Raw genomic sequence first — 14837 nt, forward strand, 5'->3', positions numbered from 1 at the left:
GGGGAGGGTCCCATATTCTGGAGGGCCAAAGGGCCTGCCTATCTCATTGCTTGCTGATGTTTTCTGATGTCCCTATGCCTCACAGACCAGTTGAGGAGAGCAACATGTGACCCCAGAAATAGAGGGATGTATGGGTACAGTGGGCTGGCGTCCTGGTAGAACTGGGGTGGGGCAGGTTTGGGGGAGGCCAAGGGCAGTGAGAGAAGCTCACGAAACAGGGATGAGGCAAAAGCAGATACCGCGGCGACCAGAACAAAGATGCTGTGTTCTCAGCACAGAGCTGGGGTACAAACCCAAGCTCTAGTCACAAACGACATGGCTTAGAATCTGACTGTTGCTGGGGTGCCTGGGTGGCTCAGTCGGTTAAGCGGCCGACTTCAGCTCAGGTCATGATCTCACGGTCCGTGAGTTCAAGCCCCGTGTCGGGCTCTGTGCTGACAGCTCAGAGCCTGGAGCCTGTTTCAGATTCTGTGTCTCCCTCTCTCTGACCCTCCCCCGTTCATGCTCTGTCTCTCTCTGTCTCAAAAATAAATAAATGCTAAAAAAATTTTTAAACAAAACAAAACAAAAAAAGAATCTGTTGCTTCTAAGCTGTACACCCTGGCTAAGTCTCCATCCTCGCTCTGTCTGGCCCGTCTTCCCCTCTGCAAGGGGAGAGAATACCTGAAACTCCCCCAGGTGGCTGAAAGGATTGTGGGCTAACCTGTGGGTACTGCCGGGCACTGTACCTGGGGTTGGAGCACAGTTCTCCGGGTCTCCGTTCAGTGCCCGGCGCGACATGAGCAATTCGTCCTCACGCCCTTCCCACAACTGCCCTGAGACCATCCAATGCCTCGCATACAAGAGGAGCTCAAACTGTTGGTAAACTGCTCAAAAGTTCTGGAAGGTGGGTGGTCAGGGAGGGAGCTGACCATCCTCACGTGTGCTGAGTGGAGACCAGGTGCCGTAGCTTAGCCAGCTACATTGCTGTCCGAACCCGGATTTTCTCCTGGCTGCTGACACTTCCCGGCCCTTCCAGGGTGCATCAGGAAATTCACCCCGCAGTGCTGAACTCTCTGGCCTTCTCAAGCTCCCGGTGACGAGACGAATAGCATCTGAGAAGGCTTAATCAGAATTCTCCTGAGTTTTCCACTTGTTATGAATTTCCAGAATCTGAGTTCTCTCTTTGATTGGCAAGGTTCCCCTCCCAAATCGAACATGTGTGCCCAGAGGAGCAAACCCTGGCCTTGTTAACCTTCCATTGGAAAGCTGTCTCTGGGCTAGCCTGGGCTCCTGAAAAAGTGAGTCCGCGTGGAAAGACAGGCCTGCCAGCCACCCTCTCTGGGCAGACCTGACAGACCCACCAGCAATTAGAGGCCTCGCTGCTTTTGGAATGGCAGTGAATGAGTCCCAACAACTCTGGACAGCCACCCCACCAGGACGGAAGGCAGAGTAGGCTGTGGTCAGGCTGCAGCTGGCACAAAAGCTGGAGTGGAGCCAGAGGGGCTGGAGTGGGGGACCACCACAGTAGCATCGGCCTTCTCACGCACAGACATGGCTGAGAGAGCAGGAAGAGGGGCGATGGAAAAAGGGGAACCAGGATTTGGAAACAACGGGGACTCTGTGGACTGTGAAAACACGGCTGACGAATCAGAGCACGAAAATGACTTTGGACTACAGACCACGATGCTCATCGGCTCCCTCCCGTCTGGTGCCCCAACCTGCCCCACAACCTGCCTCTTGTGCTTGCTGTCCTAGTCACATCTGCTCCTTCTGGCGCCATCTCCTGGCCATGCCGCCAGCCCATCGCCCTCTCTTCCACGAGGCAACCCTTGCTCAGTGGAGGTGTTGGCTTTCCCACCAAGAGCTGTGGGGACACAGGTCAGTCACCAGCGCACACAGGCAGGAAGGCTGCCATTGAGGGGTATGGGTTCTGAGAGCCACGATGATGGTCAGGGCCTGGGCAGCCAGGCTGGCTGGGGGGCCGTGTCAGTGGGTGACCACCAGCTGGCTCTTGCTTCCCCACTGGAGAAATACACGTATTTACCGAGGGCCTATGTGCAGCACTTAGCTGGACAGATAATATCGCACTAAATCCTTACAACAACCTGGGACATGGGTACTACCATCCCCACGCCCAAGATGGGGAAACTCATTTCACTGAGGTTAGTTAGGAACAGCTAGTTAGTAACAGAGCTGAAATTTAATTCCAGAGCTGCCTGATGCTAAAACCTGTGCTTTCTTCTCTCTACTACCCTGTCCCCCAGCAACCGATCAGCATCTGCCTTTTCAGTAGTTACATTTTGAGGGGTGGGGGGACACGGGCTGTGTTTGCTTCTTCTGTCTCTGTGAATGGATGGTATATACGCGTGTGTGTGCACGCATAATATTTTGACCACGCGACTTGAAAGCAAGTTTTAGACATCATGGTTCTTTGCCCCTAAATGTTTCAGTATGCATCTCCTAGGAATAAAGATAGCCCCCCACCAACCATGATATTAACAATAATTCCATCATATCAACTAACATCCTAGTCCATCTTCAAATCTGCCAACTTCCCCAAGAATGTCTTTAAAGCTTAAGAAAAAAAACCCCCACCATAATCCAAGTTAAGTTCTTCCTTTGCATTTGGTCATGCGGTTTAGTCTCTTTTATAGACAAAATCTTTGCTTTATGTAATTCAAGGGATGCCAGACTTTTCCTTCCCTTGACTGCTCTCCCTGGCTCCCCTCCTCCCTGGCTCAACCCACCCTGGGAACAGGGGGTACCCCCATTCCTCTGCCTCTTTCCCCTCCCTTCCTTTCCCCAGGCACACGGGACTAGACTTGGGAGCTCATAAAAACACAAAATAAGAGGATCTAAATTCCTATAATACAAAGCTGTTTCCACTTGGAAATAAACCCCTTATTTATGGAAAGTGATTTGGAAGTAGTTTTTGGCCACTAATGGAATATTCATTTTTCTTCTTCACGTGAACAGAATTATAAGCAGAGCAACTGCAATAAAACCAAATGACTGGCTGGACACACCGCAAGTACTTAAACAATAATCAATCAATTATTAATCAATTTAAAAATCCACATCAATAATAAAACCCTGAGATGTTTACGGAACGCCAGTTCAGCGCCAGGTCTTGTGGCAGACTTTCCAGAGGCTCACATTCTCACAGGGGAGGACACGCATCAAAGAAATAATTACAAGGCTGTGCGAGACGCACGGCGTGTGCCAAGTTCTAGGGTAGCACAGAGACAGGAGCGGCTAACTCTTCCCAGGAGAGGATTTACAAAAGGGTCCTGCTGTGAGGGCAGACAGGTAGACCATGAGGGGCCTTGTGTGCTAAGCCAAGGAAGAAGGGGGAATGTTTGGGGGTGGGGAGGAGCAGGGAGGTGACAAGGCCACTTGTACACGCTTCAAGTGGACCCTGAGAGGCCATGTGGGGTATGTAGTCGGGGGTAAGTCTGCAGGCCAGACGCCAGTCAGGAGACGGTGGGCCAGTCCATCTGAGTGATGACACAGCTTGAACCAAAGCTGTGATGGAGGCCATGGAGAGGAGAGGGACTGAGCAGTGCCCGGGAGGCGGAAGGGAGAGGCTCTGAGGAGGGGGTGAGTGGACCCAGGCTTCTGGAGAGAGAGCGGCCATTCACTGAGGTGGAGACGGAGGTCAAGGAGTGAGTTTGGCGGGGAATGTGTGTGTTCAGACTGCAGGCTTGTGGTTTGAGGTGCCCGGGGATTACGGGAACGTCTGTGGGAGGTGGTTGGGAGGCAATGGCTAACTTGAAAGGAATCGCGTGTGACTTCCAAGCTCAATGGGGCAGAAGGGGTTTCTCAGGGCACTCAGAGCCAACGGTGCTGAGAAGGCAGTCACGGGCTGGGCAGCTTTTCCAGCCTAGTGCGAGACTGGCACTAAATGGCCCAGCTCATGCTTGTCAAGCAAGAGCTCTCCATATGCACAGACGAGCAGGCAACCATATTCCAAGATTTGCTCCCGGGGGTGTATCCAAACCACTCTGTCCCAGATCTCTGGAAGACACGCTAGTGCCTAGTTTGGGCTTCGGTTTAGCCAGCTTTTCAAACTTTATGTTAAAGAGATTTAGAAGCCTCTGCTCAAGTGGGAGAGCAGAGCACCTTTCGATGCGCTTTTGGGGATCTCCAGGTTGGAAGGCAGGCGATCCTGTTGTTTTCAGGACCAATCATCTGGAGGAAACACACGAATGGGGCCCTGGAGGGGGTTTACCATGATGTTTTTGCTGGTGGGGCGGGGGGTGCTGTCCTACTTCTGAGACGCATAGCGTGGCCAGCACGTAAGCAGGACTAGAACCCAGTCACTAGGCTCGTGCGGCCAGTCGGGTCCCGCCAGCCAGGGTGGGGGCCGAGAAACAGAGGTGCCGTTGGCTGCGCGGCGTGAATCAGCTACTCAAGCACGCATCTCCTGAGACTCTTTCCTCATTTGTACAACGGGTGTTGTGCTTTTCTTCCTTACCAGCACAGAGGTGAGAGCACCTAGCGGCCTGTCCACCTTATTAGACACAGGGAGCAAAGCGGTTTCCAGGGTGGTGCTACCTTTGAGGACTTCTCCAAAGAAGGGGTCAAGGCAAGGTGTTCTGGCTGAAGGGTGAGCAGAGGACACGGCTTCTTCACCCCTCCACCGCCACGGAGAGGAGGGAATGTCCATTCCCCCTCCCAGGAGAGAAAAGCGGGGGGGGCACCCCTTAGCTTCTCTCTGCACCCCTGCCAGGGGGGAGGAGTGCTTCCCCGGGGGCGGGGGCGTGGGAGAAGAACTGCCCATGCGCTTTGCTCCCTGCACCCTGGCGCCTCCCTCCTGCGGAGCAGCCAGTCGCAGGCGCTGCCCGCAACTGTCCCCCTTCTCCTGTGCGGGGTAGCTCGGTCTTTTTAATTCTGAAGTGAAGTTTTAGCAAGCCCATCTGGCCTCAGGTCTAAAACAGTATTCTCCTTTCAGCCTTATCAGTAAAAAAGCTGGCATTCTTATCTCATTTGACTATCTCCTGGGCCTTATTTCTCAACTATTCTGAACTTGGGAGGGGAAGAAAGAGGTATTTAAAGCCTCTCTAAACCTAAATACTTTCCAAGGTAGGGACGGGCATTGTCAAGTTCTTTGAGGTTTTTGAACTCTTTAAGAGAAAGCACGCATGATCAGGATGCAGGAGCTAACTGAGGATCCATTCACTTTGCTCTTGTCTGGAACCATCGACACGGCTCCTCAGGTCTGCTTTAGGAAACAATCTTAGGAAACAATCGAATCCTTTGTGAGGTCAGTTTGTTGACAAAACATTTTTAAATTATAGGGCCCAACTTGGGACTGTGGGGAGCGGTCCTCGGGGGGAAGGGGTTGCCTCTGGGGGCCCTGAGAGTGACCGAAGCTCACCCCACATCGGTGCTCATCACCGAGGGCTGGACTGTCCATTTGCTAGTCTGTCTCCCTCATTACGCCCCACAAGGACTTATTATTGTTTTTTGTACGTGGTAGGTCTCAAGACACGGATGAACAGATAGATGCATAAATAAATGGAGGGATGGTCAGAGCCTCAGAGGAGGAAGCTGCAGGGAGGCACAGAGGCAGAGAGCACCTCCTCTCCCCCCCCGCAGAGTCGGCTCTGGCCCCGCCCGGCTCCTCGAAGGCCTCCCTCTGCCAGCTCCCGGGCACAACCACCCCCCTCCCCCCGCAGTGTCCCCACCGACCTCCCCTGGCTGGCCACACGTACTCCTCGAATGTGATAACCGTCTCTACAGTCTCTAGCCCAGATGGAAAGCTAAGCGTCCTTAAAGAATGAGATCCACAGAAACGCACAGCCAAGGCCAACTCTTTCCGAGGTTCGCCTGTACTGTCTGGCTAGTTCAAATTCTTTTGCTGGGACACACTCGCTTTAACAGACACATCAAACAGCTGAAATCCCTGCCTGGTGAGGGAGCCGGAGTAGGCTTCGCAGGTGGACTGTGCTAGGTGCTGGCACTGTGGCCCCGGCCAGGTCCCCCTGGGTCCCCGGGCTTTAGTGCTGGATCCTTAAAATGTGCCTAATGATCCCTTCCTCAAAGGGCGAGGGCACAGATGACACGTTTTCCAAAAACAGAATGTGTACTGTCGGGGTCACATGAGTATTTCAGGTGACATATGGACGGACACTTAACAAGATTTTTTTGATATGCCTTAGAGAAAAAAACTGGACTGAGACGTCAGACCTGTGATTCTGTCAACGTCATTACTTAGGACGAGGCTAAAGCTGGTACCGACGTCAGGTCTGAGCCTATTTAAAGAAACACAGCAAGTACAAGAATAGCACAGATGGTAGGAGGGTGTGGCCAAAATTTTTGAAGTGGAACTCGAAAGCCTGTTCTTTGAGAATAGAAAGTCCCTAAAATTCCTGCTTGCCAGTAGTAGGCGCTCTAGAAACACCGCGGGTTCCGGTCAGCGGCCCATCAAACCGGGGTGCCTGGAAAAGCACCGGACACCCCAGCCTGGGGGGGGTGAGGGGCAAAGCCGGAAAGAGTTAAAAGAAAGGGGTCTGCGGTTTCCCCGGCCCATCCCCCCCACAGCTAATCTGTCACCTAATGAAGAAGCGGCCGGCAGCAGTGAGCTGGCTGGCAGTTCACTTACGGCAAACTGATTAAGAATGTTCAACCAACAGCAGACTGTAGACCTTTCCAGAGAAAATAAATAGAGTGTAGACTGTATGCAAATGTGTTTGTCACTTTGACAGCACGTCTCAATTAAGGCATCTCGCGGCTGCGGGTAGGCTCTGTGGCTGCAGCTGTAAGGGAGAGCCCGCTGCATGGCTGATACTTGGGGCTTGACCTTAATCCGCATGCATGCATTAAGAAAAAAAAAAATCCTGCCTTCCTGTACACTTGCATAATGCTGGCAGCCACGTGAGGGAAGTGACAAACGGGGAGAAAAAGCCACTTTCATCCTCTCCAGTTTACAGACCTGTGAAGGCACAGACAGTTCTTATTTCAACAGAGTTTGGGGTGGCTTTTTTAATTGTTTATCCCCCACCCGCACACATACACTCTTATTCTGCATTTAGCTGGGAATGACATTAAAGCGTCTCCACTTCTTGCTGAAATGGAAAGAAGGTTTTTCTCCATTTCAAATAGGGCCTCCTTTTTTGTGTTTCGAAAATGGAATGTTTAACACCATGAAATCCCTCTCCCCCGCCCCCTCTTTCTCTGTAATGGGCTTCAAACTCCAGCGAGGGGCTCTTTTCATGGGAAGGTTAGTGTGTGCAGGAATGAGGACAAAGGAAAGCAGGAAGCTGGCTCTAGAATGCCACGCTGGCTACAATGGGGGCTGTGCTTTCAGCAAACACCGCCAGGGAAATGGGGTGCAGATGTCTCCAGCAGGGCCTGAGCCCCGGAGGAGGCCGCTCTTGAGGGTGCAAAAGCAACAAACACAATCTGAAGATAAGCATTCAACCAAGGGAGCACTGCCCCCAAGAATGCCTCTTTCTTGTACTACATTTCCATTTTTATCACGTCCCTTTTAAGTGTAAAATCAGGAAAAGGGGTGACCCCCCACAACTTTACGACATATGAACGTATTATCTGAAAATACTGATTACACAGGAAGATTCTTATGTGTCAACAAACTCACCCCTTACAATAATAACCCAAAGCAACCATTTCATTAATTCTCTTCATTCCTAAATAGCTCAATGCCGGTACACAGTAGGCACTTGATAAATAAATGTCTGTTCAAAACAGGGCATTTAAAAATGTATCTAGATCCTTTATGTGACGGAAAAGCAATCATATTTAAGATAAAATAAAAGAGGCTATTTTAATTATGCTCCATCTGATAAATGGCTAAAGAGTCAAGCGATTTAAAAATACATAACCTTGCGAATTCTTGTTACAGTCACATCTTGCTGACAGCCATTTTTCACAAACCAAATAATTATGACTTTTGCTCATCAGGAGAGTCAATTGAAGAGAAATAAGGGAGAGTGCACAATCTTTTTCAACTAAAATACAGCCACCACTTGGAAATAGATTTAAAAATTCCGTTTTTCTACAGAATACAATGTTTTACTTAAGGGGGAAAAAAATCAAACAAATAAGACAATTTTTCAAATGCCCAGGTCATCAAAAATAGTTGGAGAAAGAATCGCATCTCTAGAATAGTAGCGTGGGTGTTTACTCTGAGAAGCACCACTCCCGATATTGATTTTCAGGAAGTACATTAATAAAGAACTCCTAATTGATTTTTTTTTTAAGACTTCGCTTGTTGCCTTTTATTTGAAGGTGCAAAGAAGGGCCTGGGATGCTAAAGTGTTCTAATGAGATGCTTAGCTAACGGAGGCACCTTAAACGGAGTGCCTTGGAGTGGGGGAGGCGGTAGCTGCATTTAATGACTTCATTCAAGAGTTGAGCTAGTTTACGAGCAGAGCCACGCTGTCTCAAAATTTTTGAGAGTTCACCTTCAAAACACGCTTGTAACCAAATAAACGTTCAAAGGTGTGCAAAACTCCACGGAGTTGTTTTGCCAACGAGAGCGGCAGTGGAAAGCCTGTCTGCTGCAGGTGCTATGTATAGCTTCTGCTAAAAAACCAAAGGGCAGGGTACGTACCTGTCCGAAGTGGACAGTGATTGGCCTCCGGTCTTCTCGGAGCTTAGGGTCCTTGGCCTCCACCAGTGGGGACGGCACAGTCTTTGGAGGCTGCTCTTCCATGGTGGGGGCACAGCCATTCTCGGTGATGTCCTGCAGAGAGAAGCCAGTGGAGGTTGGTGTTGGGGTCGCGGCACCTGCTGTGTGCAGATGCTCCCTCCAGGCCCATGGCCAAGGGGCCTGCCCCGGAACACACCCTCTGGGATGTTCAGAGCCCGTTTTCCTCTGGGCGATGGAGGAAGCAGAAGGCTAACTTGGCTCTTTGACTTTTAAGGATTAGAGAAACCCAAATCATACACGTTAAATTACAAAAACCAGGTAACAATTCGTAACAGTGGGGGGAAAGTCTTTTTGTTCTATTACCTTGCACAGCTATTTCCATTTTTACATATTCACTTTGTCCACATGCAGACATTTAAAAATTACTTGCAATCACAGCTCATGCATAATTTTACATTCTATTTTCTCCTACTATATTATAAGCATTTCCACAGTACTAGTCATTTTAATGATAATTTTAATAGATGCATAATATTTCATTGAGTGGCTATATAATAACTTAACCCACTCTACTGTTATTGGGCATTTAGGCTATTCCGTGTGTGTGTGTGTGTGTGTGTGTGTGTGTGTGTGTGTCTTTCTAAACACCGTAGTGATAAACATTGCAGTTTTTCTTTCTTTTGGATTATTTCTTTTATAGAAATCCCTAGGAATAAAATTACTAAGTCAAAAGATATAAACATTCTAAGCCTTTTTATTCATTCTACCAAATTGCCTTGCAATTTACACCAACTACTGACAATGGATGAGTTATCAGCTTCATGGTACTTGTTAGCCTTATCATTTAAAAAAATGTATTGCTAATTTAAGAGGTGCAAAATTAGACCTCATTGTTGTTTTAATTTGCATACTTTGTTATTTGTGAGTGTGGACGCTTTCTCCACACTTGCTTCCTGATGATGTTACTGTCTGTGAGAATGAGGTGTTTATGCTCTATCTTTCTTAGCCTTTATCTTTCTGGCAAAGAATGATGAGACCCAGGTCTGAGTTAGGATTTTATGACTTGGAGAACACTTAAGGAACCAAAAAGTAATATTTTTAAATTCAGAAATTTACACTGAATTTGGACTTCTGGTGAATGAAGTCAAAGTATAAAGAAAAGAAAAACCCCACTGTGCAAAAGGCAGGGAATGGTTCCTTTGGTTCTTTGGGAGGATGATGGTGCCCACTTGTGCTCTATGGACCACGTGTTTTACTCAAGTCATGAACGTTGCTTAGATTCTCATTGGAACAAGGCAGAGAATAAATGTACAAATAAAAAAATTTTTAAAACCCCACTTAAATGATAATAATTTTTTTTTTACCAAGTAAAAATAACTCCCAGTCAGAATGAAATAATAAAGGAAGGGCGCCTGGGTGGTTCAGTTGGTTGGGTATCCAACTTCGCTCAGGTCATGATCTCACAGCTTGTGAGTTCGAGCCCCGCATCAGGCTCTGTGCTGACAGCTTGGAGCCTGGATCCTGCTTCGGATTCTGTCTCTCCCTCTCTCTCTGCCCCTCACCCGCTCATACTCTGTCTCTCGCTCTCTCAAAAATAAATAAACATTAAAAAACAATTTTTTTTAAAGAATGAAATAATAAAGGAAATTTCCAATTCTTTTCATTGCTAAAACAAAGACATTTCGGTCAAGACACACGCCTTTAGTACTCATTAAATTCTGCACACACAAGACTTGACAACTGGTTGCTTTTAACCTAGCCAAATAAAGAGAATGGTGGCCAATGGAACAAAGTGGTCCTCTCTCGGATAATAATGCATTAAGGAAGAAACACACATAACATTTGTGAGCCTCAATCTCCTCATCTGTAAAATGGGGATATGGTAGGTAGGAGGAGTAAAGGAGATAAAGCAACATAAGTGCGTCTAGAACATTATTACTCAATAATGTCCTATGTACAGCACTTAATAATAATGGAGTACTTACTACTAATAAGGTATAGACTTTATTATAATAAACTCCAGGGATCTATCTATCTATATTCAACCCCACACACTCAGCTGCAGACTCTGGTCCTGCCTGGTGACAACACAGGGAGGTGATGGCCTCTTGGTTTCACAGGAAGGGCTTGCATTAAGTGGCCCCCAAGTCTTAGCTTGGCTGAGGCTGCGTGATGAGAGGCTGCCGACAGCCAATTAGAAAGGGCTCTTTTGGAAAGGGGCTGCCCTAAGGTGCTCAGGTCAAGTGGAACAAAGAGGGGGAGGGGCTCCATCTGCACCAGAAAGTAACAAAGGGCAAAGGGGGCATTCTGGATCCAGGTGGGGTTACTGAGAAGACAGACACAAAGGTTGGGTAAAGCCAAAGAGTAAAAAAAAAAAAAAAAAAGAAAAAAAAAAAAGAGAGAGAGAAAAAGAAAAAATAAATCCACTTTTAGTTCAGGAAAAATATTGTGCGTGTGTGTGAGTGACTGGCTATAAGAAGCAGTAAGGTTACATGGTAAGAAAATATTCACAATAATAAAATCATAAGATGATAGCCTTTTTAAAAAAATATATGTGGTGGTTTGGGGCAGAGTGTCTTAGTTTAAGCTTGTAAGTAAGCACTGTCTTCTAGTTTTGTTTTTACCATCAACTAGCTGATCTTTCCAACCTTTTTGTACCTATTCATTTGTACAACGGGGAGACCACCACCCGCCTGGTGAACTTCAAAGCTACGGGAAGAATGAATTAAAGGAGACAGAACACAAGGGAGCTTGAAAAATGTTACATTCCCGTGCAAACGGAACCTTCGATCTCTATCCCCGGGGGGAAAATGGAAAGAGCGCTATCTAAGAGGAGCTCCCTTGGTTGTGTTGAGCGCCCACTATTGGCAGGCACTTTTCCAGACCCTTGACCTTCACCATCGTACTTAGTTTCCACAGCAACCATGAGGTAAACAGGATGATGGCTCTTTTATAGGTGAGGAAACAAGGCTTAAAGAGGGCAACTCACCCAAAGCCACACAAACTAGAAAGTGGAGGAACCAAGAACTACAGGATTTCTGGCACTTATACTGACATCAACTCATAACAGCAGCACGCGTGAAGACATCGTGAGCTGAGGAGGTGCTCAAGAGACCGTGAGGTGTGATCCCTGGAAATCCCTACTGTTAACACTGACCTTATGCTGCCGTGCCTCACGGTCTCTTTGCACTTATCTGCTTGTCCCTAAAGACTGCCTTCCTTGGGGTTTGGGTTCTCTGCCCCAGAGCCTGCAATATATAGTAGTACATGCTCTCTAACAAATCTTTGTAAATCGAATTGAACATTTGGAAGGCAAACGTGTCCAATATACAAATGTGCTTGTGTATCAAAAAACAATGCTGCACGTTAATTTTCTTCAGTTAGGAGATCCTGAAGTGCGTAAGACTTCTCACAGTCCCGTGGCTTGCCCCGCTAACTTACTAACTTCTTCACTCTTTCCTACAGCTGGGGAAGGACACCTCACTGCTTCCTCCCAGGGAGAGCAGAGCTGGGAGGAGCCCTGGTAAAGAAAGAAATGCGGCCAACTCTGTTGTACCTACCGGCAGAGATCTCACACATAGTAGAGATCCTGTGATTAAAGAAATTGTGGTCTAAGAACTGAGAAGCTGTCAGCAAAGGGTTTGGGAAAACCGGCACTCCCAACCCCTTCTGGAGGGAATACAAATTGGCAATTTATATCAAAACCTTAAAAGAGGTGCATGCCCTCTGGCCCATTAATTACATTCCTAGAAATTTATCCTAATGAAACAATTAAGAATTCCTGCAACGTTTTACTTATGAGAATACCTGCCTAGAAGAAACTGGAACTAACTTAAGTATCCAACAAAGGGACTGACTAATGTATATATGCCCATCAGATAAAATTTTCCGCAGCCACGCAAAACAAGGACGAGCGGAAGAGAGCGACCTTTAGCGGTCTGGGAAATGCTCAGAATATAGTAAGTGAAAATGCAGGTTATAAAACAAGGTCATTTTCTTTTTGTTTGTCTGATTTGTTGAATTGTCTCCAATAAACATGTTTTTTGCTGTTGTTGTTTGTTTGTTTGTAAACAGAAGGGAAAAAAAAGACTATGGAAATGTCATTTTGAAAAAGCAAAACCAAGAAGCTGACAGGAAGGGTAAATCTGTTGCTTCCTTCCCGAAGGGTCACAGGGGAGGGAGGCACTAGACACAGCTGTAGATCGGAGGCCAAGACAGGGTGGTGAATCTCTTACCAGGAGCCCTGGGGGCCCTACCAGTTCCCATCTCTTGGTAAAGCCAGGGAGTCAGAAAATAATTCAATTCCCGTCACCTTCCCTAAGGGTTTGCTGGAATCAAAAAGCATGACTAGGGTCTAACCTCCACCTGTCCGTGGAAGAGGCAGGGACATGTACAGTAAGTCACCGGACAGAGTACCTCTGAGAAGGCAGAAAGCAGAAACCTAGGGGAGGCGGGGGGCGCTGAGTGGCCTTGGGTACAAGCTAGGGAGGGGGCTGGACCCAGAAGGAGCTGAGGACAGGACTTCATGAGGCAGAGATGTAGGTGGAGACTTCCTGGCCCAGGGGTATGTAGAGAGCACAGCCCGGTTAAGGAAGGGCAGGTGACCCAGCGGCTGGGGCATTTCAAGAACCCCCTGGCTGAGGTGGAGGAAGGTTTGAAAAGTCTGAAAGGTTTTAATCAAGAGAGTGACTCAGAGCTGTGGCCTAGAAAAATTGCTCTGGTGGCCGTGTGGATGACCAAAAGGACGGTGACCCCATGTCAGCCATGCTCTCAGGGTATATGCACACGTGGGTGTCTGGGCAGATCGGCTGCTCCGATGTGGGACATGAGGAAACGAATAGGATGAAAATTCCCACTTAATGAGTGGCTACTAAGTGCTGCTGCTGCAAGGTATTACCTCTTCTAATCCTTACAACAATCCAGTAAAAATGGATCCTTCTCCTAGTTATAGATGAGAAAGAACTGGGTTCAGAGAGGTCTAGTAACTTACTCAAGGTCACACAGTTAATATCCTACACAACCGGCTTATCTACCTCAGGAGCTCAACTACCACCCCGTGGCACCAGGGGTTTAAAGGCGGGTGTGAGGCTGAGCCCTTAATATCTGCGACTCAGATTACTGGTCTCCAAGTTCAGATTCGTGCAGCGCCCTTCTTTTCCAGTCTACCTCACGCCGCAGCAAATGAAAATTAAAATGTGGATATTGATATCGAAACAATATCCAAAGTTGGAAATTTCTGTGAATGAGGCTGCGCCGTTATTTTAATGTGTTGGAGACAGGGAGCTGACAGTTGTGTGATAAGGTGTGAAAATGTCTGTTCTACGCGAGTCTACCTAGATCTGCCTGCCCCACACGCGCTTACTCCCTTCAGTACACCAGGACATGTTTGGCCAGAAACTCGAGGCTTCGCTAACCCAGCTGTGAATTTGCTCCTTTCCATCAAAAGCTCTTTATCAACAAGCTCGATTTGTGTCTCCAAGATCAAAGATTTAAAACTTTTAAAAGGGCTGTGAAATGGGCCCATTCGATTCAGTCACTCTAATACGGAAGAAAAAAGGTAATTCTTCAGGGGTTTCCCAGGAGACGACAAAATGACATTCTGATGTGAATATCTTAATGCTCCGTGCAGGTGAGAAGGAGCGTGTGTGCGGCCACTGTTTTCCAAACAGCACTCCGAGGCCACCCTCGTGTGACGCTGTAGGAGTGCAATCTGTTGACAGTCACAAGCCCAGCCACACGGCGGCGCTCTTCTGGAGGCCAGGTCTGGTGGGTGGGGGGGAGATGCTCTGGAGGAAAGCACTACACTCTGTTTAGAAAGCGACAGCCGGGAAGCATCTTGGCCATTTCTTCTTCTTCCTAATTTTGAGCTTGACTTCAAAGAAGGCCAAGCTACAGAAGAACTTGACCACCTTGCTGCATTTATCCCGAGAAACATGTTATTATCCATCCTCCTTCTTCTTCTTCTTTTTTTTTTTTTTTTTGTTGTTGGGCTGAAGCAGAGCAGGTACGGAATAAAGCCACACTATAGTATCTATTAACAATTATTTGCCAATGGTCACACGGATACCGTGAAAGCTCCTCTTTCAGATGCTTTGAAAATCTGCTGCACAAATGAACAAGGGATGGAAAAGGGGCCCTGTGCAGTCATATTAGAGATGGACCCTCCACACACCATGGTGACCTCTCCGCAGGTCGGCCCCACATTTTCTATTTGCAATTCAAACCCAAGGCGGGAGCG

General features: G+C 47.8%; 1 protein-coding gene across 11 annotated transcripts in view; it reads right to left on the bottom strand.

The window, feature by feature from the left end:
- The window catches only part of DENND1A (DENN domain containing 1A), a 513010-nt gene that overhangs the window by 43606 nt on the left and 454567 nt on the right, over positions 1 to 14837 (bottom strand). For all 11 annotated transcript variants that reach the window (XM_043566883.1, XM_043566886.1, XM_043566881.1 and 8 more), the window contains one exon: positions 8561 to 8692. In XM_043566883.1, coding sequence (XP_043422818.1) covers positions 8561 to 8692 — 132 coding nt within the window. The remainder of the gene's footprint in view (positions 1 to 8560; positions 8693 to 14837) is intronic.

The sequence above is a fragment of the Prionailurus bengalensis genome, chromosome D4 (genome assembly GCF_016509475.1).
Source record: "Prionailurus bengalensis isolate Pbe53 chromosome D4, Fcat_Pben_1.1_paternal_pri, whole genome shotgun sequence".
NCBI lineage: Eukaryota > Metazoa > Chordata > Mammalia > Carnivora > Felidae > Prionailurus > Prionailurus bengalensis.